Genomic DNA, 26,486 nt, shown 5'->3' on the forward strand with positions numbered 1-26,486 from the left:
ATATTCCCCGCAGTCTTGCACCAAGGTACACTCCACACTGTCAGAAGTAAGAGTACCGGTATCTCCCCAAAAGAAAAAGATTGACGCATCAAGAACCGTTGCGCACTCAATGATCTCCAATACCCCGATCGTCCTTTTCATCCTTATCGCCCGATCTCAAGGGTCTTATCGATAAGCCTCTTATCACCGCCCTCGGCCTCGAAAACAGTCCGGCCATCTGGCTTCAACAACATAATCCATTCGTTCTACAGTCTTTCGCTCAACTTAACTCCATTCACAAAACTTCTATTATTCGGACCTCGACAGAAATAACATAGATAGAGGTGACACACCAACAGCATTATGCACTCAACAATCTACCGCGCCCAAGCGGTCTTCGGCTTCTTCACGACAGTCGCGCTATTCGTTGCTGGGTTCGCGGCGCTCTCGGTGCTTTTCTTCCCGACGAGTGATGTTACGTCTGATGTCCGAGTTAAGGATGTTAAGGTGTACGTTCTTTCAGTACCTACAGTGGCTCTTCAATGAGTTCTGGCTGTAATCCAGTTTGATAGGGTACTGACTGTGATCTACAGAATCAAAGGTCGACCACACTACTACGCAATGAAGAAGGAGGAGTACGCGCAGATGAGGTTTGATCTGGATGCTGGTATGCAATCCTTACCCTAAACCCCATAACAGGACCGGAAATTGACGTGGTGCGCAGACCTCTCCCCCCTCTTCAACTGGAACACAAAGCAACTCTTCGTCTACGTCTACGCAACATACTCCTCCTCTGAAAACCCTTCACCAAACACCCCCATCACCCAATCCATAATCTGGGATACAATCATCGAAGCCCCCGAGTCACCATACAGCGTCGCGAACCTGCGTGAGCGATTCCTCGGCACCAAGAACACACGCGCCCAAACCACAAAGAAGAATACCAAGAACAGCAAGGATAAGACAGGCGTCCTCCGCCTCCGCGACCAGAAGAGCAAGTACCAGATTAGCGATATCACGGGGCATATGGCGGAAAGGCAGAATGTTACGTTGTCTGTTGGTTGGAATGTCCAGCCTTGGGTTGGGGCGCTGTTTTGGGCGCCGGGGACTGGGGCTTTCCCGCATACGGAGGGGAGTACGGGGGGTAAGAAGGCGTTTGACCTACCGGCTTTGAAGGTGGCGAAGAAGACTGCTACTGCTACTGCTAGTACTGCTACTGGTACTGTTGCCGTCGAGGGGAAGACGAAGACGAAGACGAAGACGAAGGTGGCAAAGAAAACTGCTACTGCTGGTGCTGGTGAGACCAAGGCGAAGACGAAGACAAAGACGAAGGTTCAGGGACAAGCATAGGTAGTCTAGGGATCCGTTTGACTTATAGTTCATTAGATAAAAAAGGTATATCTCATTATTACTGTTTGGGTGGCCAAGTGTTCAATCAACGGAGTAAATCCATTGCGACTATTATTGTTTCCTTGGTCGAAATCACATGCCCTCAACCAAAGAGAGTAGACCCATTCAATGCCATGAAGTAGAACCCAAAGACTCAACACCATTGCTGCCTCAAAATCAAATAATAATCTCATAAACGGCATTGGCGCATACATGCGGAGCGAAACAAGAGTATCCAATTCCAGACCTGGAACTAATCAAACAGTCCCATAGTTCTGCTCATGGTGTCGGCCGCGCTGGATCCGATCAGAGTATACGCCTGGCGCTGGCTCCGCCATTACGGCGTCGCGATTCTGGTAGTAGACGTATTCTAGGTAGAAGGCGTGGATGTGGCCGGGGAGGTAGCTGGTGGATTGTTAGCGTATTATTCAATTGAAGTGATCTGGAGTCGAGAAGGCATGACATACCCCAAGACCGTGAGGAGGATGTTAATGAGGAAATCGACGCTGCAGCCTGAGATGAGGAAGACGCCGAGCGGGGGAACTAGATAGAGTATTAGTAGATGGAATTAAGGTTATAGCCAAGATGAGGTCAATGGAGAATTGGTGCGTACATAAGATCGTGAGAATGATCAAGCAGAGCATTCCAGCTGTTCCGGCCATTTTGAATACCGCGTTATGTTATGACTTTGCTGCTTGTTCTGCGCGCTCGTTGGTATCTGAGTATGTACCCAAGAAACTCAAGAGGAGTATCGTGATGAGAAGAGCGAAGATGTAGTAAGGGATGTTGTCGTCGTGGTCGGAGTTGAGGCGTTTCATTTTAGAGGCGGGCTGTGAGAGGGGGCGACGTCACCAGGCAGGTAGATCCCCAGGGAAGGCGCTCAATAGGCCTCAAACAGGCCAGAAAACCTCCGACACTCTATATTTGCCTTGACCGAAGATAACGAGGCGGAATCCCAGCGCAAATGCGCTATTGACGTCATGCCGCATGATGCCGATAGGGCTATAGGGCTAGGCAGCACCATGACTGATAAGTAGATACAAAAGTACAAACCGAGGCTTGAGCTTTCCGAAAGTTTTCTATAGTATTTACCTGAGGAGAGGTATATAGAGTATAAGCCGAGATTTAGTATACCAAGGTGAGCAGGTCGAGGTCGATCAGACGGCATCAATAGCCGCTCTTGTCGTTACCTGCTCGTTCTTGTTGCCAAGCTTCGAGATCTGAAGGAATGCATCCACTCCGTATCCTTCTAGACTATGCAGTTCCAGACTGCCTGCCCAGTACTCTGCGTAGACTCTGCTCATGGGCAGTCCAATTCCCAGTCGAAGGTCTGGAAGCCGTGATGTCAATGTGTCTAGTGAACCTTCGCGGAAGGTCTCTTTGTCCGCGTGCTTGATGTCGCTGGACACCGAGAGCTCTTGTAAGGTGGCTGCCATTGCCGGGACCTGCCCTAGGTTTTCCAGACGTACTTTGCTATGGGGACCCTTGGTGAATGACCACAAGTATGGTAGAGTCTCCCGGGCAATCCCTCCTCCTTGGTCAGAAACGCGCAGTATCACATGCTGGGGCGCTTCACAGATCAGCACCTCAATAGGCGGCGGCGCCTGTTGAAGAACTTCGTATCGCTCGCTAACTGCCTGAACGGAGTTACGAAGGAGCTCGCCGATTATATATTCCAGGTGGCTGAGCATATAAGGGAACGTGGCGTCTAGATGTCCCTGAACGGATATCTCTGGAATCTTGTCGGACCCAGAACTCTGCCGAATTGCATCCTGCACGAGCTTGCCGCATCGTTCTACGACCTCTTTGGCGTTGCACTTCAGAAAGACCTCACCGACGAAGTCTGCATTGAGATCCGTCCGATCCTGGGATCCAGGGAAATGCCACGGGGAGTTGAAAGTTTCCGTCAACGCCAGGTGCTGTTCTGCGATGACTCGACGAGATATTCTCTATGCACAGTCAGACGTATCCTTCCAACAGCTGCTGGTGTCTTACCGCTCGAAGCAAAGTATTCATAAAGTGATCCATAGCCTCTGACGGTAAAAGACCACGGCATTCGAGTACGCCCATCGCCAATCGCGGTATCACCACCAAGTGCTCCTGAAGAGTCTTGCGTAGAATATCGCAGAAATGATCATTGTCGTCGAGTGTTCGGATTTCTGGGACAGTGCGAAACCGCTCAAATGCTTTATAGTAGAGTTCGTATACGAGGGAGAAGTGAGGGTTAGCCACCACGACGTACGGCAGCTTCTGTATATCGCGGAGACGATGTGCTAATCTGCGTTATCCAATTGTCAGCATAGACTATAGCCTTCTTGATGTGGATACCTGTCACAGACCTAGTTGGAAGCTCGGTCCGCACGTAGTTGGCAGAACTTAGGAGTCTAGACTCGGTCAAGGTCCGTCCGAAGAAAGTGAGCTGCCGCAAACTGATCGGTCGAATCTGACGTTCAACATATCTGAATTTCATCAGTTGCTAGTCAATGGATGTTAGGGAGTTGAGACAAACTCGTCCAGAGCTGAGACGGGTCTCCATGGAGGAGGATTGTGTGATAAGGTCTCAGTATGCAGGGCTCGTATTGAGAGGGGAGCTCTCTGGAAGGTGCGCCAGCATCGAGCTGGACGGCTCCGAAGCATCTCGACCGTTGGCTGTATTAAGGGCACTTCATGGGTTGGTGGAGGTTCCGAGTTCTCGAGGAGCTGGATTGAAGACTATGGCAGCGACATGAGTCTCGTACATGGCTCCGTGATGGAAGCAGAGGAGATGTTTGCTGCTCATGCGACTCGATGCGGGCGGAGTCATGGAGAGTCATGCTTCACCGGGCGGTGAGAGCTTTGGTTGTTGCATGTGACTGTCTACAGGAGGATTGGAAGTCAATTGGTACTTAGTTATTTGTATGGGTGATGCATATATTTCTACTTAGAATATTCCTAGAACGCAAAGTTACTTCAAACCAGGTTGTGACTATAGTTATACAGTAGTAGTCGAATTAATTGGGGTGGACTAATTGGTTGTATAGTTGTGCATTAAAATAGTGCTCACAAGCGGGAGGGTTAGATAACCAAATATTATGATATTATGATTTATGATATCACTGTGCGCTGCCCTGAATTGTCTTCTCACACCACACGGACCTGGAGCCCTTGATAGTATAAAGGTTAAGGTACAGTTGAATAATAATTAGTAGAGTTACCGATCATTTCCAAGAAACCCAGACCAAGCACCGTCCCAGCGTGCCAGACTCCATTCTTAATAATCTGGCAGTGTCCCGCAGGCGTTATTGCTCGATGTTATTGGGTCTGCAGGACTCCGCCACAGGCTTCAACTCCCTTTGACCTGGAACCTGCTCGACCCAGACAAGCTCGTTTTCTCTTTGAACTGCATCTCCGCTCTTTCCCTCTTCGCCCGCTCACTGCGACAATCGGGAATAGACTCTTCTTCTTTTTGTCTTTAGATCTTGTCTGTCTATATACCTCCTTCTCGAGCAGCGAACACTTCCCCGTTCGAGTGCTCGAGCGCACTTTTCTTCCTTCATGGACAACGTGAGTTCTCTGTCAGATTTCTTTTCCAAGGCCGCAGCGACCTGTCTTTATGATATACTGCCAAGGAAGCATACGCTAATATCCTGCTCACCCCGCCTAGATCGCAAATGATGAAATGCTCGTTGACGAATACGAACAGTTCCAAAATGACAGAACCGACGATGTCGTTGTCTCCCAGTCCGGCTCCGAGGAGCCAGACGCTGAACCTTCCGCGGATGACTGTAAGGGACTTCCAACAATCCTTTTTCTATCGCCGGCGATCGCACACCCTGTCCGTCAAGGACACGGTCTTCCGACAGTATCCCCGCAGCTGCACGTCATCGTCAAGACGTCGACGACTGCGGTCAATGCTTTCAATTGATCTATAAGGATATGCGCTAATATGTTTTCGTTTTTGCAGTCCCGGCCATGATGTCCCGCGTCCTCCCCAAAGATCCAGACCTTGAAACCGCAGATGAGACTTGGCACACATGGAGTATCCAGGACTGGCGGAAATTGAAAAAGAAAGAGCACGGACCAACCTTCCAGTGCGGCGGGTTCCCATGGTGAGTGGAAACAGGCGCACTATCGTCCAAACGACCTGCTCACAGATTCGGCTTGCAGGCGAGTACTTTTCTTTCCGTACGGCAATCACGTCGAGCACGCCTCTTTCTACCTAGAGCACGCCTGGGAAAACGAACCTCCGGAGAACTGGTATGCTTGCGTGCAGTTTGCATTGGTACTATGGAACCCGAACGATCCTAGTATCAATATGTCCCATGGTAAGGCGCAACGATAGTGCTCCAAAATCTGGTGCGTTTGCTCACAAAAAATAGTTGCTACCCATAGATTCAACGCGGACGAGGGTGATTGGGGTTTCACGCGATTCTGTGAGCTGCGTAGACTCTTCCACGTGCCATGGGAGGGACGCGGAGTTCCTCTTGTGCAGAATGACGAGGCCAATGTGACCGCATATGTCCGAGTGGTCAAAGATCCAACGGGTGTTTTATGGCACAGCTTCCAGAAGTGAGGACCTTGGTAACTAACTTAGCACCGAACACGTGAGCTGACTTTTGGCAGTTATGATTCCAAGAAGGAAACCGGCATGGTTGGCTTGAAGAACCAGGGCGCAACATGCTATCTCAATTCGCTGTTACAGTCCCTATATTTCACCAATGCTTTCAGAAAGGCCGTCTACCAGATTCCGACGGACGAGGAGGCTAGCAAGGAAAACAGTGCGTGGACTTTGCAGAGATTGTTCAACAATTTGCAAACGAGCGACTTTTCTGTTTCGACGACCGAGCTTACGGCGTCTTTCGGCTGGGAATCGCGGCAAATTTTCGAGCAGCAGGACGTTCAGGAGTTGTCCCGAAAGTTGATGGAAAGACTCGAGGAGAAAATGAAGGGCACGCCGGCAGAAAAGGCACTTCCCGAGTTGTTTGTTGGAAAGTCAAAGACATATATTTCGTGTGTAAATGTCGATTACGAATCCTCCCGAGTGGAAGACTTCTGGGACATTCAACTTAACGTGAGGAACAACAAAACCCTCGATGACAGTTTCCGGGATTATATTCAGGTGGAAAGACTTGAAGGTGAAAACAAATACGAGGCAGGCCCGCCGTACGGGTTACAAGATGCCGACAAAGGAGAAATCTTCATGAGCTTCCCTCCGGTGCTGCACCTGCACCTCAAGAGATTCGAGTACGACATTCACCGAGATGCTATGATGAAGATCAACGATCGACATGCCTTCCCGATGGAATTCGATGCAGCGCCTTATCTTTCTAAAGACGCTGATCGATCCGAATCATGGGTCTACGAGTTACATGGTGTTCTGGTCCATAGCGGTGATTTGAATGCGGGCCACTACTTTGCCTTCTTGAAGCCCACCAAAGATGGGTACTGGTACCGCTTCGACGACGACCGGGTGACCCGGGCTACGGATAAGGAGGTTCTTGAAGAAAACTACGGTGGTGAGTATGAGCTGCCCAACGGTGCGCCTGGCGTAAGACAGCCATATACCCGAGGACTATCCACCAAGCGATCGACGAATGCGTACATGTTGGTCTATGTCCGCAAGTCCAGATCCGATGAAGTTCTCCTTCCCATCACGAAATCTGATGTTCCCGATCATATCGGTATGTGCCAACTTGATGACTGCTCCCTACTCTTTACTAATACGGGCTTAGAAAAACGATTGGCCGAGGAGCGCACAGAGTTGATCCGCAGGAGGAAGGAGAGGGAAGAAGCCCACTTGTATCTGAATGTTGGAGTTCTCTCTGATGAGACATTTAAGTGCCATAATGGCTTCGACTTGACTAGCTTTGAGCCGCCGGCGGAGGAAGCGGCGCTCCCAAAACAGTACCGCATTCTGAAGAACACTAAGGTCAGCGAGTTAGCTGAGAAAGTTGCGGAGGAGAAAGGAGTGAATCCCCTCCAAGTTCGTTTCTGGGTTATGGTCAACCGCCAGAATAAGACAATGCGCCCTGATCAGGTCATCAAGGACTTTGAGATGACTGTCGAGGAAGCCTACAGCAGATATGGCACCAAGGGTAATCCGTTCCGAGTCTGGCTCGAGGTCGGCGAGGCAGCCGCCGATGGCACTGTATCATGGCCGGATAGCTCTGGCTCAGTGCTCATCTTCCTGAAGCACTTCGATGCGGCGAAGCAAACATTGGCTGGTGTCGGTGCAGTTTATGTTCGCAAGAACCAGAGAGTCGCGGACCTTGCGCCCACAATACTCGAGAAGATGAACTGGCCTGTGGGAACGGAGTTTGTTCTATATGAAGAGATTAAATACACCATGATCGATCTCATGAAACCGAAGCAGACCTTCCAACAATCAGAGATCCAGGACGGTGACATTATTACTTTCCAGAAATCCGTCAAAGAGTCCGAATTGCCATCGACAGCGATATATCCGGATGCAAAACTCTATTACGATTATCTTTTGAACCGCGTCAACATCACATTCGCACCCCTCAAGGCCACCGACAACGACGAGTTTAATTTAGTTTTGAGCCGCAAAATGTCTTATGACCAATTTTCGAAGAAGGTTGGCGAGCATCTTGGTGTTGAATACACGCATCTGCGCTTCTCCCCGGTCATCGCCAGCAGCGGAAAGCCAAGAGGCTTCGTCAAGAGGAATCCCAATCAAAACAACCAGACCTTGCAGAGCATTATCGGTCCTCAAACGGGAGGCTACGGAATCAATGTAGCCCGACAGGATGCGCTGTACTATGAAGTTCTGGAAACCAGTTTGAGTGATTTCGAGTCCAAAGTCTGCCTGCGAGTGACGTGGCTTTCTGAGGGTATCACCAAAGAGGTAAGATAACAACCATTGATGTTTGAAGTGTGAATGGTGTCTGACAAGTAGCAGCAAACTGTGGAGGTTCTGGTTCCTCGTGACGGGATAATTGTAGATGTCTTGGCTGGCTTGCAGAAGAAGGCAAACCTCGACGACGAGACGATAGCAAAGACAAGGGTGTACGAGGTTCATAACTTCAAGATCTACAAGGAGTTTTCACCAGAGTCTAAATTCGGTGGCTCCAACGACTTTGTTGCTCTGTACGCAGAAAAGGTGCCGGAGGAAGAGTTGGAACTGGAGAGTGGCGCTCGTGCGATCAACGCGTTCCACTTTGACAAGGAAACCAACAAGCCTCACGGAGTGCCTTTCAAATTTGTGATGAAATCAGTAAGTGACCAGCTCCATAAAAGTGAGATGTATGCTAACTCTAGAAGGGTGAAATCTTCAAAGAGACCAAGGAACGACTATCGAAGCGAACCGGTCTCAAGGGCAAGCGATTAGAGAAGGTCAAGTTCGCCGTTGTTCCTCGTGCGCTGTACTCAACGCCACGATACTTGGAAGATGGTAAGTCCCTTCCACTACTGCTTAGATTCGCCGCTAACCCTTGTAGATGATATACTCTCAGACGTAATTGGCGATTCAGACGACATGCTCGGTCTGGACCACCCGAACAAGAAGCAGAGCTTTTGGAACAGGAGCGAATCGTTCTTCATCAGATAAGGGCAGACATGATACATAATACCCAGCATATATTATCATGATATCGCGCGGCTAAATGCACTGTTGAGATGGGAATTGTATGAAGTCAGCTTTGAGCGCGAGCAGTGAATTTCATGTTGTAGAAGGCTGCTTTCACGCCATGATTATGAAGCTCGTTTGGGCAGTTGCCTGTTGATGATACACATTAGCATCAATTAAACATGCAGTAAAATAATAAATTATTAAACCCGAATATACTGCCCTGTATCTTACTCTGTGCAAAGCCGCGGAGGTAACCGATGCAAACACGGCAAACAGGCCAACAACACAGCTGGCCAGAACTTCCGTTCCACCCCCGACATTTCGAGCTCAATCGCGTTTCAACCAGCCGCGGGGAGACAACAATCATATCTCCAGACCCAATCCTCCAAAATGCGATTCACAGCGCTCCTCCTCGGCCTCCTGGCCTGCCTCGTCTCCTCCGTCACAGCAACCGCCCTGACCTACCGCCTCGAAGCCAACGAGAAGGCCTGCTTCTACAAGTGGGTTGACCAGCGCAACACCAAGGTTGCGTTCTACTTCGCTGTATGTTACCCCGTGCCGATATCTTTCCATTGAGGGATAATCGCTTATGTGTCTTCTGCGTGATGACAGGTTCAATCGGGTGGCTCGTTCGACGTCGACTACGCTGTTGTTGGACCTGGCGAGAAGCCCGTCCTTGATGGGACCAAGGAGCGCCAGGGCGACTTTGTCTTCACGGCGCTGAGCGTGGGAGAGTACCGCTTCTGCTTCAACAATGAAATGTCGACTTTTGCGGAGAAGATGGTTGATTTTGAGATTGCGGTGCGTGGCCTATCCTCCACTACCATTCCCTCCCTTCCCCTATCGCCAACCCACGTCGATCAATCCAAGACCCCAACTGACTCTTATTTGTGATATTCACAGCTCGAAAACGAATCCCGCACCGAACTCCCCTCCCGCCAGGGCTCGAACCCCGAACAGGCCTCCGCAATCGAAGAGTCCATCTTCAAGCTCTCCGCCCAGCTTTCCACAATCTCGCGCAACCAGAAGTACTTCCGCACGCGCGAGAACCGCAACTTTAGCACCGTGCGGTCTACGGAGCGCCGTATCTGGAACTTTTCTGTGATCGAGGGGCTCATGATGGTTTCTATGGCGGGGTTGCAGGTGTTTATTGTTAGGTTCTTCTTCCAGGGGGCTAGGAAGGGTATGTTTTCCTCACCTCACCTTTTTCAATTCATTGGGCTTCGAAGTCTATTTCATGGATTGCCGCGGGATAATTTGGACAATTTGATACTAACGAGTCTTGTAGGTTACGTGTGATGTGATGAGAACGATCAAAAGCATGAGCATAAGCGAAACGAGGACTCGGGCTCAGACTCCGACGAGAATGACTATAGTATATGATCTGTGTGTCTGATTGTTGATTGTTGAATTGGCGTCTACTGCATTACCATTACCTCTCTACCTGCTAAACTTGCGTCTGTATCTGTATTTACACTCATACCTTTCGTACTCCTTCTGCCTTTCGGTGCCTCTTTAGGTTGTGTTTAAAGTCAATGAAGGCTCTGCAGGAGATCCTCCAATATCCATTTACCTTGCTGTGTATTGCCGCTTAATTTCGACGGGTGCACGCGGCTACTGACTGCACAGTGTCCGGCAGCAATGCAATTGAACCCTAGTTCACGTCTCTCTATCTCTATCTATAAATCTTGGAAACTCATTCCTGCCACCAGCATATTAACATATCCCCTCGAACACCGGAATAATCAAGGACGGCCTCTAGGCTCTACGGTGTACAGAGTACTCCGTACTCCGTATGCCTGAGCCCAGCCCGCATCCCACTCGCCATCGAAATCAAACGTCCAGTGTCCAGTGTCCAGATCCGCGGTCCTCATAGCCAGCGACTTAGCTTACATTGCAGTCATGAGGGACTCCAGACGCCCATCCCACACCCCATCCATTCCACGTCAGATCTTACAGAGTAGCATCCACCCGTGGCCTGACGCCACGCGCCAGCCGCCAGCCGCCAGGGCAGATGGCAGATGGCAAGCGGACCGCAACAGGCACCACTTGATAGGTTCTGATCATCGGATGCCGTCACCGACGCTTCAGGTTTGGCTGTCACCGTAGAAGACAGAGAGTTTGGGTCACCTATTCATTCATCCATCCATCCATTCAATCTGCTGGAGTATTCTGTACTGATTAGGTCAGGGGTATTGATTAGGTACCTATGGAGGTCTTTGCAGGTCAATTGGAATCGGATGTCATCACCGACGCCATCGAAGGAAGGAAGGAAGGAAAGTTCCAATGGGTCCGTTCAGGGGGTGGGTGGGATATGGAGTTCGCTGTACTCTTACGAAGTATGGATGGGAGGCGATGGTGGGTACGTCAGATGTCATATCATATGGCACGAGGAGAGGGCAGGGCATTACGGGGTAGGCACCTGCAGGGATGCGTTATCACGCAGGCTCTGACGTTGATGTACACGTTGACGTTGGGCCTGACATCAGATTGTGATTGTGGTTCAGGAATAACCGCAGATTCAATGTTGGACTCTCGTCTGGTTGGTGTGAGGTGACGGGGGTGAAGACCGAGCACTGTAGGAGGGCTGAGGGTTGGCTGACTACCTAGTTGATCTCAGTGTCTACCGTTTTGGGCTGGATTTGGTTGAATAAAACTGAATTGGACTGAACGGGAAATATGTGACGTTGGACATGACATGACATGCCATGCCATTCGTACCTGTATCCAAATCCGGGATCAGAAAAATAATATTCGCGGTTGATTGAGCACTCCAATGGCGTCAGTGGTTACCATTCCAGGCGGGATTGAGCTGGTAGGTAGGCGAATACGGTAGTAGGTGCAATCCTGGAGTGAAGAAAGCTGAACAGGGTATCCAAATGGCTAGAGACGAGACATGAGTCCAGAATTGAACGACATCCATGCCTGCAGACTTGGAATGGAAAGCTGCTTGATATGACATGACCCGTTACGACATGTGGCCACAGCAGCTGGAGCAAAGCAATGGGTTGCGCAGGCTGAAAGCATGAGGTGAGCACGAAGAGGCGACACCTCCGTCATAATAATCTATCCAAATGTATTGCTTGAATCCCAGCCCAGTGACCACTGGAAGGTTGCATCAATTAATTGAATAGTCCAAATTCACGTTTAACAGACCAGACGAGTCAGTTAACCTTCAGACTGAAATTGATATGACGGGCAGGCCCACGCGGCGCTGGACCCCGTGCGAATGATATTTGATATGACGTTGGAGTATAACAGCGGGTCAGTGTAGAATGAAAGCTGAGGGTAGGACTGGACCTGGACTCAATGGGGCCGTCCTACTTGGGCGTGAGGATGTGAGTACCATTAGTTTCTAGACTATTAACTGGGCTAGAGCAATAGCTGGTTTCCTGTTAGAGCAGGTAGGCACCGATACTTAGACTCCAGCTGTCCCACCTACCCGGTAGACCATGGAATAATGGCATGAATGACAATCGTTACTCTGTAAACCTGCAGTGTCAGAATTGCCGAATTGCAGTTCCAACAAGGCAAGATGGCAGAGTCGCCACCAGGGTCTGCTGGGGTTAGGGTATTACATCACTGCCAGTCATCTTTGGCCTGGCTGAGCTGCATTTGTTCAATCATGTTTCACGCCCGTTTACTGTGTACTCTGTAGTATACTCTGTATGCTGTACTCTGCAGGCGAATGGTCGAGACTTGCTGATGTTGTTCTCGGATTCTTGGCTGCTGCATTCGGTACTCTGTATACTGAGGCTGCTGCCGGCAACGGGATGCTCTTCTTGGGCACTCGGCGCTTAGTAGGTACTTATCAGCCGCTAGAATAAAGTAAATGAGTCTTTCTATGTGTAGACAGCTAATCAAATTTGTGCTCGTCAAACAGTTTTTGCTCTTAGACTGTGGAGGAAGTAATTGATGTCTCTCTTGATTGTATGGAAACTAGTCACTATGGAACGGTGGATGGCTTATGTATAGTAGCTGTGAAACCAATTGGTATTCCCATCTCTTGATAAATTCTGCAAATCAAAAGTGATTTATCTGAAACATATCTTGACGGCTATGGAAAGTATAGATCCAGATTCCAGAGATCTATACTCCGTAAACACGTTTATGGTTGCAGGTGACTCGAGCGCAGAGTGGGGACGTGGACGATGGGGTGGCTTACCATGGATGATCACAGCTCAACACAATAATACAATGTAATAGAAACTAGCAACATTCTGAATCTGCTGTGTATATGATTGTTCGTGTGTGCATATAGGTACTTCGGAGTACTTGCGATTTAGCCCTAATGGCACCTCCACAAACCCCGATCGCGATCTTGGTCATTCACGGGGCTTACTTCCTGCCTCCACCCTGGGACGAATTTATCGCTCGACCGAAGGAAAAAGATACTACGGTAGAGTGTCTGCGTCTTGTATCGTGCGGCGACTCGAAGCTTCCAAGTCCAACAGCGGCATTAACAGACGATGTCCGATCTAAGTTGTTCGGTCGGCCGCCAAACGCCTTGTAGAAGCAGGTCATTGATTCTCGTCCTCGCCCACTCAATGAAGGAATGATCGCCTCAGAAGCCATTTACGCCTGATCTTTGTTTCGCAAGCAATGCTCACGGTTATGGTATAGTTTTGCCGGTTCTCCTGGGTGCCTGCTTGTCCAGCCGAGCCCCTCGCTGCAGGGCGTCATCGCCAAATACGGCTTCCAGTGCGATGTCGATTTAGGCAGCGAGGACGGCGGCGGCGATGTGTATGCGAAGATTGCAGCCGAGTCCCTTTATAATGATACTGAGCGCGAGAGAACGGTCGAGCTGGCTAAGGATGTAACCTATAATTGGGCGGCGGCTGGGGGTGAGATCCCGGGCGCGCCGTGGAAGGTTATAGACACGGTCTATGTGCACTTGAGGCAGCATCCAGCGATTAGACTGCCGTTGCAGAAGAGTATAATACAGGAAGCGATAGAAGCAGGAGGCAAGATTCGGACAGAGGAGCTGGATAGTGGACATTGTGCGTTCTTGAGTCGGTCCGAAGTGTTGGTAGGCATCGTGAAAGCAGCGGGTCGAGCTGGCTAGAGTTGACCATGATTAGATAGGTTGAGGGACACGAACAAATATAAGATGGAACTCGGAACTCTAGAGGAAAGTGAATCGATGAGTGTCAAGTTTGAAAGCCTATGTCTGTTGTTGAGTTCATCTTCAGTCAGCTTCTGCTAAAGGGATGGCTATGGAGGGTTGAAAACCTTAGTACATGACTATACTCTGTAGAACACCGGCAGGTTACTCTACCCAGAGATTACAGAGAATAAAAGTAGAACAATGAAAGAGAAAATCAAAAGAGAAAAGTGCAGAAGTGCTTGAGCACAGGCCAGTCCCAGCAAAGGGGCCTAGACTGCTTCCTTATCCGGCAGTCTAGCCACTGCAGAACACCATGGAGTCCAGTATGAGCAGAGCAACAACATGCTAACCATACGCAGGAATTTCTGCGAAGTCTGCAATACAAATTGGGAAAGTAATCTCCCGCGTTGACCTTTCGGTTCGGCTAAGCGACTCAGGACCGACAGTAAGGATGGCCCGCAGGGGCGCGAGGCTTTACCCGTGCACAGCTCCACAGTTCCATGATATCAGACTGTCAGATAGGGGACGAATAAGGGACAGCTATGTGGCCGACATTGTTCGAGAGTCGAGACACAGGGTCAAGTCTGATCTGTGACGCAGGCGCACGGCGCTGGATCATCAGCCGGTGACATCAAACTAAAGATTAGTGCAATGTCACCAGGCTCAGCACCATAACGGCCGCTCAGCTATGACGATTGCTCCCCCTCAGATGTGAGAAAACGGTCGACCGGCCGCATTAGCCTCAATTGAGCCCGGAGTACAGCTGTGCGTTCTGCCGCGCTGGGGGATCAGCGCAGGATGCTAAGCGTAGGCGTAGAGGCGTTGGAGACGGGTGTGCTCTGTATACTGCCTCAGCATGAATCAGGCAAAGGACAGCACACCAATTCGTGTCAATTGATATGTGTCTTCTTCCACGGTCTTCTATGCTATGCAATTATGATAGAGACAGCTCCATATCCCCGTATAGTCCTAAGCTTTGCTAATCCAATGAAGGTAGTATAGCGTGCATATCGCATCCACCGAGAAGCTTTGAGCAACAGATCCTGACGTCTGTGTTTGACCCATCGTCGTGCCAATCGCTACTGTGTAGGCAGAGGTTTGGGTAGGGCTAGGGGCTCGGTTACTCGCCGTAAAGGGTCCAGGCCATGATCTCATATGGATCATGGTCCGCGAGCTTATGACATACTTTCTCCATCGTTCGCGGGGCAACGAGTACTCTGTAGCCACTGACCTTCAACTGCTACAGAGTACTCTGTACAGAGTAGGTACCTCCCTACTGAGGCGCAGAATACAGTGTGCTACGCCTGACGTCATTGGCTGGGTGTTCTCGCCTCGGCCAGATCATGTGACTTTCGAGATAGAGATGGAGCACGGGCCACTGCAGCATCGAATCTGGAATGAATCTGTAAATCCTTCAATCTGCAGAGCGCAGACAGCTCCAGCTCCAGCCCAGCTCGGTCAGCAGCTGTCCATCTCTTGTCCATGTTACTCCGGCCAAGAATTAATTTATCAATTCACCCGTCAACTCGGAACTCACTTCCAGCGCCCTGTTCTCTGGTAGTACACACCGTTGGTGAGGCCCGTTACGGGGTCGGAGCTCAAATCCGCTGACACTCCAGGCGGACAACTCATTTCGAAGGTATCCGCATAATTGTGCGACCGATGCTGGCTCGTCAAATCGCATCGGAGCGTACCCGACAGCGACCCCGTTCGTATAGACGCTCCGCACTGTGCGGTGACCTCATTGGGGTCCGCCGATGAAGCCATAGTGGAGAGGCGCATTAGGCCCAGGAACTTGTGATGTCATGCCCTCCCCGGCCTTTAGCGATGGCGAATCCCAGCGCCAACCAGCCCTCCGATCGCCATGTGGTGGACCCAGCGTCTCTGCTCTCTATACTCCCCAGGCTCGAAAGTGATTTCATATCGCCCCCTTCACCTGAATATAAAAGTTCCCGCTAAGCCCATTGTCGTTCGGCTTCTTCTCCAAACTCAATGGGAACATATCTGTGATCGTCATTCTACCTCTCTATACAAGCGAACTCGACTTGGTGTTACTACTTCTAGTCTCTCTTGAAGGTGAGTAGATGCAATACATGCTTCGCAAACTGCCCCCTCCCCGGTCGAACTTATCGCTTCACGCTTCGCGCTTCGCGCTTCACGCCCTTACCCGTTGCTGGAGATAGGTCGCTGCACTTAGATCTCCTCCCGGCTTGAATACAATGACATTCACACTAGCACGACTTGCCTCGATCCGGACTGCTCCATAGCGTGGATCACAGAACATACAGTAGCGCGATGAACGCAACTGACCTGATGCTACAGACCTATAGTTCATAATGCCTTCTGCTGAGAACTCGACTCCTATCTCCCCGCCGGGCGTAGACGCTGGTCGCCTCCCTGACAACAACAACATCATCCACACTGAGCGCCCCCAGACCGCATGCGTCGAAGACTACAGCCGCATTATGCTCGAATACACGCAGCGCCGCATGGCCGGGTTCGCAGACACAGACGACAGAAGCTACGCCACCAGCCGCAGCAGCAGAAGTAGTAACACCAGCGGCCACAGCGGCAAATCAGCTAGCGGTATCCTCGCTGGCCAGGCATCCGGTCCCGGTTACGCATCGTCCATGATCCGTCGTGAAACTACCGCCGGCGACGCAGGCGCCGATACGGCCGTATAGAATGCAGCCTCGCAACTGCACGACGACGCCGACGAATACCAGACATTGATTTCAGCGCGGCGTACTCATTGTGGAGGCTTGGAAGCGGTGTTGCATGTTTAGTAGGCAGATGTGATTGCAGGTCAATCCATTTCCATTCAATCAGTTCTCTTTCTGCGGGCGACATCATCGCCATTGTTATCGACAGTTCTGCATTACATCTTGCCGTTGCGTTCCTCTCCACCATTTACCTTTCTACTTCACCCTACCACGGCATTCTCTCTATATGTCTTTCACCCATTCACTTTGCATCTCAGATCCAGATCTGGCCCCTTGTTCAAGCGGCCGGACGTTCAGGTGACATCTAATTCAAGCTCTGTTCACGCTTGGCTTCGCTTTCAACTGGACGTCTGGCCCATCTCTGTCACTGTCATTCTTTCCCGAGTCTGAGACGAGATAGTCGGATAGTCAGTTGATAGACAAGCCAAGGCCAGGATACCTTGCACCCTGCCTCATCTCTACGTCTACCTACCTCGTGCCGTGCTACGCTGTCGATACCCTGTGCGAAAAGTGTGTTTTGTTTGAATTAGCTTACGACGTTATGCCAATGCCAATGGAATTAAATCGATCGATTCGATCTGATCAAGTTTACTTTATTTTTTTGGTTCCAAATGTTTCACCTGAATCGTAGATCATATCTCTTTTTCCCAAGCCTGACTCCATAAGTGCATGCCCCTCTAGCATCCGCACAATTCGCATGACTCGCGCGGAAGATATATATCCCTTGCTTGTCCAGCCTCGACTGGTAACTTTCCCGACCTCCTTGCGTTAAGTAAGGCACGCAGCAAGTCTACGTGTCGTACGGACTTGTTTACTTCCTGGCACTGGCAGTACTCCCCGGATGGACACTGCACGATTCAAGAATCTCCGACTACGCAACGCAACAAGTTTTCATGGAATATGGATCGCGGATGCTTGACTGCGCTTGCGCGTATGGCGGTATACACTATACAGTTGGCACTCATGACTCGACCGACAGCCTCACCGTATATTTTCGCCCAAGGATCGTACCACACTACGTACCCTACCAAGACCCTACCCCTACATTCCGCACGCCGGTCTCCCAGGGGGCTGGGCGAGATAATGCTTCCAGATAGGGTTATTTGTTTCTTGTCGCGGTGAGTCTCAGCTGTGTAGGGGCGAGTGTAGCAAAGCACGTAGGCGCGTAAAAGTCATCCCTGTCGGATTGGACCTGCCACCAGGGGTTACCGTACCTGATCCCATACCGTAGTAGGTACTGGATAGCTTCATTTTCATCTTCTCTCCTCTCCTTCCCTCTTCCTCTCACTCGTCGTCTTTAAGTTCTTTCACGACGGTCTCGAGAGGCATCACGTTCTTTAAATTTAATCGCAAGCCAAACCAACTTCATTCAATCTTTCCATTGCCAGCCCTACTTTCGGTTATTCAAATCACTCACTACTGGACTACATCTATACAAACCTACCAACACCAGACCAAACTCAGACAACCAAAATGCATCCCTCCACCACAGCCACCCTCCTAACCCTCCTCACCGCACTAACAAGCGCATCCCCCCTCGCCGCCGCAATACCCTCCTCAATCAACCTGCCCAATCCATCCCCCTCTCTCTCGCCCAATTCCCCAAAGGCATCAGCAGCCCTAAACCACGAAATCGCATCCCTGATCGCGTCCCCATCCTCCTCAGCTTCAATCACAAAGCAAAACCCCCAACCCCAATCCTGTCCAGCAGCCCACGCCTCAAAACAATGCTGCACATCCGTCACAGGCCTCGCGGACGAAGTCATCGGCGAGAACGGGCTCGGCGATGTTATCCCTTGGCTTGAGGGCGTGCAGGTTTCTAGTTTGGTTGGGTTTGAGTGTATGAGTATGGGTTCTCAGGGCAACGAGAATTGTCTTGAGAGCGTGATGTGTTGTTCGGGGTCTGAGGCGAATCCCGGTGCGACGGAGGTATGTATCCTATTTTATCCCGTGAACAACAAGGAGAAGAGGAAGAGGCAAGGCTAATTAATGTGTTTTTGTGCTATGGCAGCCCGGTAAACAATCGCTTTTCAAGTCGGGTTGTGTGGCTTTTGACAAGGCTGTTGCGGATGCGGGTGAGGAGGGCCAGACTGAGGCGCCCTTGGCTAGTTCGAGTGCTGCGCCGAGTGCGAGTGCTAGTGCGAGCTCTAGGTTGGGAAGAGCGTAATGGGTCCCGGTGGATTAAGTGATAATTCGATAATGCGGTAGTTTGGGATTTGAGCCGGTTATGTTGTGTGATGGTTAAACTAGGTGCTTGGAGTCGGTTTAGTGCCTGTTTTATGTGCTTCCTAGTTACTGCGTTTCATCGCTTTGGTTCTTAGGGTGGGAAGAATGGGTATTTTGGAATCGCTCGGATTGCTAGGTAGCTTAATATTATTCTCATCAATATCATAGTATACATTTCTACAACCAATCACCTCCATCCCCGACCAGACGGCGGCGGCGGAGGCGGCGGATGCTGATGCTGATGCCAGCCCCTTCCACCAGAAGGACCAGGAGGCGGATAACTATACGGTCCTGGCCCCGGAGGCATCTGCGGAGGCCCCTGACCATGACCCGGTGGACCCTGATCCTGACTCTGACCCTGATGCATCTGCGGGAACGCAGGCGGGAAGTTAGGATAGTTGGGCATTGGCGGCGGAGGGGGAGGCCAAGAGCCTTGATAGTTTGGCGGCGGCGGTGGAGGGTATGCGTTTCCAGGCGGTGGGTATGGCATTTGAGATTGATGTTGATATTGAGGATGCGGAGGGTAGCCTGACGGGGGTTGGGCGTATTGGTTCGGTGGAGGAGGCGGAGGAGGTTGGTATTGATGCTGAGGCGGGAATTGGTTGGACGGAGCAGTAGCTGCAGGTGCAGGTGCAGCTGGGGGAGAGTACGAGCGGCTTCGCGAGCGAGAGCGAGAATCGTAGCGTCGTCGTGACCGTGACCGTGATTGTGAGCGGCTTCTTGAATCCCGGTACCTGCTATCGTCGCTAGCGCTGCTGTACCGTCTCCGCTTTGGCGGGCTGCGGCTTCTGCTATCGCTTCGCTCTCGTGTATTCCTTTTCTTCATCTGCTGGCAGAAAGACCTTGACCAGCCATAGTATGTCTCTCCTTCCAATATGTCTCCGGTAATTTCATCGCGAACGACAGTCTGGCCGAGCTCGTCAATGTCCACAATGCCGTCTTCCGATTTAAGCTCGCCTGGGCCGTAGATTCGATCTACGTCTGTGAGGAACACCTTCAGCGCCGTCACTAGCTTCTCATCCGCAGGTCCGGCAAGGAATTGAAGCGGCTTGATCATATCTGGACGAAGCGGCGCAGTCGAGTTCGGGATGATGTGCGGAATGAGATTCCCGGCCGGCAGGTCATAGAACGGAGTCGACGGGTCACCATGGGTGGGCGGCATCACAAACGGCACGTCTCTCTTGCGATCCGCGTCTGACGCTGCCTCAACACCAGGCGTCGCCGACGACGTCGTAACTGGTCCCGAGACCGCGGAGTTGGCAACCACCTCTCGGAGTTTCCCCACGTATTCCGCACCAAAGTACCCATGTTCCTGCCATATATCCAACAATTCCGCCAATCGCCGATGATGCATCGGATTCTTCTCCAGATCATAAGCAGCCGCGTAGCTCAGCAAGTCGACAATATGCGGCTGGAGAGAACCACTCAGCGCCGAGAACGCAACCGTGGTCGAGTTGTGGTATTTCGTGTGATGAAAGAGGTCGTTTAGGAGGTACAGCATATGCAGACGTTTCCTCTTCACGGACGGCCGTAATTGCGATTGCGATTGCGGTTGCGATTGCGATTGCGCTCCCTTCGCACTCTCATTTATATTCGCATCCTCCAACGACCCCGAAAGTGCAACCAGGAACTTGGCCAACAGCCCCAGCCGATTCGACGAATGGACAACATATCTGAGAAGCCACGACTTGGCGGTCTATGCGTGCCGAAGAAGAAAAAACCAAATTTAGTATTTCGCAATTACCGCCGGGTCAAGGACACGCAGTTCAAACCTGGATGTTGGAGGGTGAGCAGTGGGCTAGTGCTCGGTCGAGAGAGGTATGTAGCGCGCTTATGTCGTCGCGCGAGACGGAGGTTGGGTCTGGTCGGAGCAGGCCGGCCGCGAAGGAGGCCTTTGAAATGGCGACTTGGTGGGAGGCCATGCTGGCGGTGGATGTGGTGGTGTTAATGAAGTGTGAGCTTGTGAAGCTTGAAGGTCGAAGGGCGAGACTGGCGGAGTTGAGGTAATCTCCGATGTCACGTGATTTTGCCGCGTCTGATCTTTACAGGGTAGAGTGCTTCGTGCAAGTTGTTTTTACACATCTCTTTACAATAATTATTATATTCTTCCTCGGCGGGATTTCGAATTCAATTTATTAACTTGCTGCTGGCTTGAAATCTCAGGGACAGGTCACCAATCAACCGGGACCTGCAATATATCTTCCACACCATAGACGAACTATATGTACAGCAGTCACAACAGACAATTCAGGCAAAAGTCACTGTTTCAAAACTGAACAACAACACATCAACCTCTATAAGGCATCCAATGCGCCATGTTATCAAGAAAAGAAGAATTGAATATCTACAATGAAGCCAAAAACAGCCTAGAAAACCCGCGCACCATGTCTCCCCCTCCAGCGGTGACCGTGGTGACCGTGGTGACCGTGGTGTCGAGGAGGCAGGCTGGGTGTGCTGGATGGACTCGAGCTAGACGTAACAGGAAGGCTAGAGCTTAGGCTTGGGCTGGGACTGAAGCTTGGGATCGAAACATAGGTAGGCGAAGGCAGCGGGATTGGAGTGTGTGAAGGGGTCGTGCTGGGTGACACACTTGGAGAGACAGCGCTACTGCTCGGCGGGCTTGGAACAAGCACTGGGAAAGATGGAGACCATGATGGCGTTGACGAGGGTATGCTTGAGGGCGTGGTAGTCGGAGAGACAGGACGGCTGCTCGATGAGACCGGCGGAATGACAGGGGTAGACGAGGACATTGACGGAGGAGAAGGAGAGGGTGTCGGGGCAGGCGTAGGCGTAGGAGTAGGAGTAAGCAAGGGAGTGCTCAGCGGTACACTACTAGGGCTCTCAGTTGGAATTGCCGTGCTCGAGCTCTCACCAAAGGCAGCGCAGTAAGTTGGGAGACCGGACGCAGTGACGGACTATACTTGCATCAGTAAAAGTCTCAAGTGATCAGGAGTAGGCGTCACTTACAGCAATGACAGCTTCAACAAGCGGATCCTCTGGCTCACTTGCCTTGGCCACCGCTGCGTTGAGCGCAATGCCGGCCTTGGGGTATACCATAACGCCGAAGTTGGACCCTGAGTCGGGACATACTTCGTCGGTTGCTATGGCCATTAGTATACCTAGACAGATGAGGGGACGAGACCGGGGAAGTAGGTATACTCACAAGCCTGAGCCGTAAGCCCAGCACCAGCATACGGCTTAAGGTTGATACCAGCCTCGAACCCTTGCCCTAACCACAGCATTAACAGTTAGCACCATACTTAGAAACGCCCAAGAGGTAGTCGGGGAACATACCAAGCGCCTCAGCCGAAAGCTCAATCGAAGCCTTAACATAAATCTGCACATCCCCAACAATCCTCGCATCAAGAACCACATCCTGCGCCTGGACATCCGCATCCCACCCACTCGCCTCAACATCCGGATCAAGCAAATCAATCTCGAGCTCCGCTTCATCGGGTATACTCGCCGTAACACCACTCGTCACGCCCGCACTCCCCTGAAGCGGTCCAACAGAGTACCCCAGACTAAACGTGATAGCAGGCCCGACATCAAGGATCCCACCGGGGATAGAAATACCTCCAATTGGGATCCCACCGATTTCCCACTCGTGACCTAGGGACCCCGTAAGGTCCGCCTGAATCGCGACGCGGGAGTTGATTGTTGTTGAGACGCTATTCGGCGTCAAGGAAATAGAAGCACCCTGCGGAATCCCGAGTTTCGTCTCGATATGGAATCCAAAGTCGAACGACCCCTTTGTGCCGCAGTCGCTGCAGAACCAAGTCAGGGCGAGATCCGATACGCCGGGTGGTGTATTCAGTTGTCCTGAGGGAAAAGGGAGGGGGATGTCGAATGGGAGAGACATGCTTTCGTCCATGTCTCGTCCATGCAAGTTCAAGGTTCGAGCGAGTTTACTGCCTGAGACGGGATTATAATTCCCCACTGTAAGCTCGTAGTTCTGGAACTCTCTCCACGCAATGGCTTTTCCGGTTAATGTTGCGCTGTTAGATGTATCGTTGAATGCGATTGTCGAGGCGTAAAAGGGTACGCGGTATGCATTCCACCCGCATTCGCGTGCACCTGCGACGACGACCAGCTTGTGCGGGTCTTGGTCGTTAAGCCAGTTCCAGACTTTCCGGACGTGGTCATAGGCTTTTTGGTTCGTGAAGCCCACTGTCATGGTTCTGTTCGTGCAGTCGATTGAGCGGAGGAGGTGCGCGAATCTGTCGAGAGATACAACTGTCTCGTCGTCGCCGGGGAGGTCGATTGTTAGGTTTGCGAGGGCGAGGTGGCCGTTTTGGGTTCCTGAGATAGGTTAGGGCAGACTGGTGTAGTATTAGTTGGGTGACATACCAGTCCAGTAGAACGAGTCCTTCTTGAGCATGTCCAGCATGGAAAAGTCATCGTCGGCTCTGGTTTGCAGTGTTGAAGGAAGGACATCAGGGCCTGGGATCTCATCAAAGACTAGAGAGAGACTGAGTTGGAAGAAAAGAACGAAAAGGCTCATGCAGAGCCAGCCCTGGGAGAGCCGAGCCATCTGAACTGGTCAGTTGTGAAAGAAGGTATGGATGAGTGCTGGTCTGTAAACATGGCCTGAAGACATTGTTCATATATGTTGACTTGTAGTGTATGATCCACGGCCATGATCATCCTGTCATCCTCCTACCAATTTCCTAGTGCATACCAAGACGGCAGCAGATAAGCTCAGGTACACCATGGACCGGGGCACATTGCAGAAAGCTCGTATTACAAGGTTGACAACGGTCAATCAGACCAAGCAGGCCGTGCTCAGCCACAAGGATGTCTCCATCGCAATTTACACGGTCGTATTGGCCCCTAGGGCTGTGTCTGCCGGGGTTGCCGTGACTGCCTGGGCGTCGATCATTTCGCCCGCTGCCGGATCCTGCAGGAATGGAAGACAAACAGAAGCAGAGGGATGTGAAACGAGGGCCGATTTTGAAACAGCCAACGGCCAAGATGCAGATTTGGCCCCATTGTTGCATGCAGGGTTCTCAGGGACACTGGCAAGGATTAGATGAAGATCAGAATTCTTGGATTGCAATTTAGGTACTATCTATCTCTTGTGCTCTTGTATAGCAGCAAAGTTCTAATTACTCAAAACATGAAAGTATGGTTTAGGAACCGAAACGACAGACAGCTAATCCAAGTGTGTGGTGTTGAACAGCCTGTGGCCAGTATCGGTACTTCCCTTACCAGTGTACTTGTTCTCCGAAATGCGAAGAGCGACAACGGTAAAGTCCATTGACCGTGTAAGCTTGAATAGGTCACTACTATCCTTAGTGACCTGGTTCTGAACAACTCCAGCAACAAAAACGATGCGAATCGACCCGTGAAGATCCCGAATGCGCTGCAGGAACTTGACTGCCGACTCTCCATTGTTAATCACCGCATCAACAAGGACGACAGTAACGTTGCCATCAAGGTGCTGTCTCGTAATATCCTGGGGCTCGTAGGCATGACGAAACTGGGCTTTGGGAAAGGCCTTGTTGACACCAAATGCCATGGGCTCTCCGCCTCGCATCAACGGCACGATTAGGGTTCGGTCCTCATGAAGTAGTCGGTACCCGATGGTATCGTTGCCATGGGTGTTTGCCATGGTGAATTCCTCAAGACCAACAAGCTCGGACACATAATTCCTGGCTAGATAGGCACCAGCCTTGGAATGAGCCTTGCGCTGTTTTGGTCCGCCGATATCGCCGTCTCGCATTGGTGTAGCTAATAGCTTTGCCGCTTTATTGTCAGTGGAATGGAGAAGATGCAGACTGCGCATGGCTCTGTCGGGCAAGATGATAGAGTTGACGAAAGATCTTGCTGTGAGGTCAACAAGTGGCAGTCTGGTAGTATCGAGCCGTGGCGTGGTAGAATCATTCGGCAGCAAGACCTGACAAGCCTGCAAACCATCAACCTTGATTGCCGATAATAACTCGGCGTCCATGCTTTTGCTGCGTGTTTCCTCTTCGCCCACTACAACAATGGCCTTGTGAGCAGCCAGTAGCATCGGAATGTCAACAGGACTGTCTCCGATTGCCCAAGTATATGCGCCATCGACCTTATGTGCACGAGTAACTAAGCTCGCTTTGACTTCAGGTGTAACAACAAATCCGTCTGCAACCCGTCCGCCGCCGATAACTTTCACTGAATCTGAAAGACCTTCTTTGGCTATGATCATCTCCCAGGCCCTGCGTAGTCCGCAGGTCACAATAACAGGGCAGATGTGACCGTGCTCCTTTAGTGCATGCAGAAGACAAAACATCTGCGGATAGAGCGTAGTTTTCGCTGCTACTGCCTTGCAGATGGTGTTGAAGTCATCTTCGTTCGCTGCTTCCTCGTAAAATAACATCGCCTGTCGGAATGCGGTATAAGAATACCCTAATGGGCCTCCGAACAGCGTGCTCAGTGGATTGTCTTGAACATTAGATGAGTTCAGTGTTTCCCAAAACAGCTTGCCGGTGTCAACGGGGGCCAGAGTCTTGTCAGCGTCAAAGAAAAGAACAGTCTGCACTTTATCACCATGCGTTGAGAGAACACTGTCAAATTGCAGCTTAGCAACCGAAGTATTATGACTCTCGCCATGACGCTGAAAGTCAAGGATCACATCCACAAGCTTCTCCTTGAGGTTTGGGTACAATGTCGCAAAGAGAATACCATTTTCAACACAGAGGCGACGAAGCCCTTCAAGCTCGGCGTCTTGCCAGCGTTTCAAATGCTTGGCTGACACTTTTGAGCGCTGTCTGGTAGTATCATGTCCCCGCTGCTTCACCAACACATCAACAGGTGTATTGAGATACAGAATATGAGTATAGGTAATCAAGTCACGCTTTGTTAACACCGCCGGGGGTTGCTGTGCTTTTTCATCGTCCCAGAACATGTAGTGTCCGGTCACGATGCCAGTTCTCTTGCTATCGATGCATATCGATGAGATTTCGGCGATGGCGAGTTCGCGGATTTGGTTCTGAAGACTGGGAGGTAATAACTTGAACACTCCCAGTCCACCAGGTGAAAATTCATTGATTGTCTCGGAGCCTTCGAAGAACTGGAAGTCGGATGCGTCTAGTTGTTCCTTGAGTTGCTTCATGAGCTCGGTCTTGCCGCTGGCTGGAAGACCGTAAAGGCCCACCACTTTTGGGGCAGTAGTCGAGGAAGCCATGATGTTCGTTTTCGTAGGGAAGGCGCTATCGGCAGAAACTGGTAAGGCCTCTGCCTCCATCTTGAGACAACGCGACTCAACGTGGAGGTTTGGTGGTCGGGGGCTAGCAATACCAGGTCAGAATCCGATTCAAACGAAAGGACATGGGGGTACAGTACGTGAAGATAGGAAGCTGGCTTGTTTCAAACCCAAAAACGTGATTTGAGTATGATGGGAACTGACTGTATCCCAGGTTCTGCAAGATGGCCCTCAGAAGGTAGGATAGAAGAGCGCCTGAGATCTGGGAAGAGAAGGCCCTGAGGTAGGGAACACCACACAGTGCTCAAG

At 51.0% G+C, this 26,486-nt stretch overlaps 12 protein-coding genes across 12 annotated transcripts; 7 read left to right on the top strand and 5 right to left on the bottom strand.

The window, feature by feature from the left end:
• Positions 1-342: 342 nt before the first annotated feature.
• On the top strand, positions 343-1,329 carry BDV14DRAFT_200922 (signal peptidase complex subunit SPC3; the record flags this gene model as incomplete). Its single annotated transcript, XM_073773616.1, has 3 exons — positions 343-488; positions 573-646; positions 704-1,329. 3 exons carry the CDS (start codon positions 343-345, stop codon positions 1,327-1,329), a joined length of 846 nt encoding a protein of 281 aa, XP_073627360.1.
• Positions 1,330-1,625: 296 nt separating this feature from the next.
• On the bottom strand, positions 1,626-2,030 carry BDV14DRAFT_200923 (YqaE/Pmp3 family membrane protein; the record flags this gene model as incomplete). Its single annotated transcript, XM_073773617.1, has 3 exons — positions 1,626-1,773; positions 1,836-1,911; positions 1,982-2,030. 3 exons carry the CDS (start codon positions 2,028-2,030, stop codon positions 1,626-1,628), a joined length of 273 nt encoding a protein of 90 aa, XP_073627361.1.
• Positions 2,031-2,335: 305 nt separating this feature from the next.
• BDV14DRAFT_77089 (protein kinase PKP2) lies at positions 2,336-4,146 on the bottom strand. The gene is made up of 4 exons (XM_073777479.1): positions 3,878-4,146; positions 3,708-3,827; positions 3,364-3,646; positions 2,336-3,317 (listed from the first exon to the last, which is right to left on the bottom strand). The coding sequence occupies exons 1-4, from the start codon at positions 4,003-4,005 to the stop codon at positions 2,526-2,528; spliced, it is 1,323 nt and encodes a 440-aa protein (XP_073627362.1). The 5' UTR covers positions 4,006-4,146; the 3' UTR covers positions 2,336-2,525.
• A 357-nt stretch (positions 4,147-4,503) lies between these two features.
• On the top strand, positions 4,504-9,146 carry BDV14DRAFT_174948 (ubiquitin-specific protease UBP15). Its single transcript, XM_073768980.1, has 10 exons — positions 4,504-4,911; positions 5,012-5,132; positions 5,312-5,456; positions 5,515-5,672; positions 5,727-5,916; positions 5,971-7,028; positions 7,080-8,215; positions 8,270-8,584; positions 8,632-8,761; positions 8,808-9,146. Exons 1-10 carry the CDS (start codon positions 4,903-4,905, stop codon positions 8,915-8,917), a joined length of 3,372 nt encoding a protein of 1,123 aa, XP_073627363.1. The 5' UTR covers positions 4,504-4,902; the 3' UTR covers positions 8,918-9,146.
• Positions 9,147-9,273: 127 nt separating this feature from the next.
• On the top strand, positions 9,274-10,651 carry BDV14DRAFT_174957 (emp24/gp25L/p24 family protein). The gene is made up of 4 exons (XM_073768981.1): positions 9,274-9,481; positions 9,551-9,739; positions 9,842-10,121; positions 10,227-10,651. Exons 1-4 carry the CDS (start codon positions 9,329-9,331, stop codon positions 10,235-10,237), a joined length of 633 nt encoding a protein of 210 aa, XP_073627364.1. The 5' UTR covers positions 9,274-9,328; the 3' UTR covers positions 10,238-10,651.
• Positions 10,652-11,037: 386 nt separating this feature from the next.
• BDV14DRAFT_174958 (uncharacterized protein) lies at positions 11,038-11,820 on the top strand. The gene has a single exon (XM_073768982.1). It carries the CDS (start codon positions 11,148-11,150, stop codon positions 11,493-11,495), a length of 348 nt encoding a protein of 115 aa, XP_073627365.1. The 5' UTR covers positions 11,038-11,147; the 3' UTR covers positions 11,496-11,820.
• Positions 11,821-13,229: 1,409 nt separating this feature from the next.
• Positions 13,230-14,003, top strand: BDV14DRAFT_200928 (uncharacterized protein; the record flags this gene model as incomplete). The annotated part of the gene is made up of 2 exons (XM_073773618.1): positions 13,230-13,447; positions 13,562-14,003. 2 exons carry the CDS (start codon positions 13,230-13,232, stop codon positions 14,001-14,003), a joined length of 660 nt encoding a protein of 219 aa, XP_073627366.1.
• A 2,378-nt stretch (positions 14,004-16,381) lies between these two features.
• On the top strand, positions 16,382-16,729 carry BDV14DRAFT_200929 (uncharacterized protein; the record flags this gene model as incomplete). Its single annotated transcript, XM_073773619.1, has 1 exon — positions 16,382-16,729. The coding sequence occupies one exon, from the start codon at positions 16,382-16,384 to the stop codon at positions 16,727-16,729; it is 348 nt and encodes a 115-aa protein (XP_073627367.1).
• Positions 16,730-18,155: 1,426 nt separating this feature from the next.
• Positions 18,156-19,058, top strand: BDV14DRAFT_77210 (uncharacterized protein). The gene is made up of 2 exons (XM_073777481.1): positions 18,156-18,697; positions 18,780-19,058. The coding sequence occupies exons 1-2, from the start codon at positions 18,242-18,244 to the stop codon at positions 18,933-18,935; spliced, it is 612 nt and encodes a 203-aa protein (XP_073627368.1). The 5' UTR covers positions 18,156-18,241; the 3' UTR covers positions 18,936-19,058.
• BDV14DRAFT_77205 (RNA polymerase II-binding domain-containing protein) lies at positions 18,968-20,947 on the bottom strand. The gene is made up of 2 exons (XM_073777480.1): positions 20,767-20,947; positions 18,968-20,690 (listed from the first exon to the last, which is right to left on the bottom strand). Exons 1-2 carry the CDS (start codon positions 20,914-20,916, stop codon positions 19,182-19,184), a joined length of 1,659 nt encoding a protein of 552 aa, XP_073627369.1. The 5' UTR covers positions 20,917-20,947; the 3' UTR covers positions 18,968-19,181.
• A 651-nt stretch (positions 20,948-21,598) lies between these two features.
• On the bottom strand, positions 21,599-23,528 carry BDV14DRAFT_200932 (uncharacterized protein; the record flags this gene model as incomplete). The annotated part of the gene is made up of 5 exons (XM_073773620.1): positions 21,599-21,823; positions 21,962-22,095; positions 22,158-22,223; positions 22,289-23,296; positions 23,345-23,528. The coding sequence occupies 5 exons, from the start codon at positions 23,526-23,528 to the stop codon at positions 21,599-21,601; spliced, it is 1,617 nt and encodes a 538-aa protein (XP_073627370.1).
• Positions 23,529-24,149: 621 nt separating this feature from the next.
• BDV14DRAFT_209360 (uracil phosphoribosyltransferase-domain-containing protein) lies at positions 24,150-26,219 on the bottom strand (the record flags this gene model as incomplete). Its single annotated transcript, XM_073775624.1, has 1 exon — positions 24,150-26,219. The coding sequence occupies one exon, from the start codon at positions 26,217-26,219 to the stop codon at positions 24,150-24,152; it is 2,070 nt and encodes a 689-aa protein (XP_073627371.1).
• Positions 26,220-26,486: the final 267 nt, after the last annotated feature.

Source organism: Aspergillus stella-maris, assembly GCF_047715825.1.
Source record: "Aspergillus stella-maris strain CBS 113639 unplaced genomic scaffold BDV14scaffold_33, whole genome shotgun sequence".
Classification (NCBI taxonomy): Eukaryota; Fungi; Ascomycota; class Eurotiomycetes; order Eurotiales; family Aspergillaceae; genus Aspergillus; species Aspergillus stella-maris.

Bases quoted from the DNA above. Each gene is read 5' to 3' on its own strand.
- BDV14DRAFT_77089 (XM_073777479.1), bottom strand. From the start codon at position 4,005: ATGCTTCGGAGCCGTCCAGCTCGATGCTGGCGCACCTTCCAGAGAGCT. The intron at 3,828-3,877 runs GTTTGTCTCAAC...GATGAAATTCAG, and splicing joins CCCGTCTCAGCTCTGGACGA to ATATGTTGAACGTCAGATTC. The intron at 3,318-3,363 runs GTAAGACACCAG...GACTGTGCATAG, and splicing joins TGAATACTTTGCTTCGAGCG to AGAATATCTCGTCGAGTCAT.
- BDV14DRAFT_174948 (XM_073768980.1), top strand. The intron at 5,457-5,514 runs GTGAGTGGAAAC...TTCGGCTTGCAG, and splicing joins CAGTGCGGCGGGTTCCCATG to GCGAGTACTTTTCTTTCCGT. The intron at 8,585-8,631 runs GTAAGTGACCAG...TAACTCTAGAAG, and splicing joins TCAAATTTGTGATGAAATCA to GGTGAAATCTTCAAAGAGAC.
- BDV14DRAFT_174957 (XM_073768981.1), top strand. From the start codon at position 9,329: ATGCGATTCACAGCGCTCCTCCTCGGCCTCCTGGCCTGCCTCGTCTCC. The intron at 9,482-9,550 runs GTATGTTACCCC...GCGTGATGACAG, and splicing joins AGGTTGCGTTCTACTTCGCT to GTTCAATCGGGTGGCTCGTT. The intron at 9,740-9,841 runs GTGCGTGGCCTA...TGATATTCACAG, and splicing joins TGGTTGATTTTGAGATTGCG to CTCGAAAACGAATCCCGCAC.
- BDV14DRAFT_174958 (XM_073768982.1), top strand. From the start codon at position 11,148: ATGGAGGTCTTTGCAGGTCAATTGGAATCGGATGTCATCACCGACGCC.
- BDV14DRAFT_77210 (XM_073777481.1), top strand. From the start codon at position 18,242: ATGCATCCCTCCACCACAGCCACCCTCCTAACCCTCCTCACCGCACTA. The intron at 18,698-18,779 runs GTATGTATCCTA...GTGCTATGGCAG, and splicing joins CGAATCCCGGTGCGACGGAG to CCCGGTAAACAATCGCTTTT.
- BDV14DRAFT_77205 (XM_073777480.1), bottom strand. From the start codon at position 20,916: ATGGCCTCCCACCAAGTCGCCATTTCAAAGGCCTCCTTCGCGGCCGGC. The intron at 20,691-20,766 runs GTTTGAACTGCG...CGGCACGCATAG, and splicing joins GCTCACCCTCCAACATCCAG to ACCGCCAAGTCGTGGCTTCT.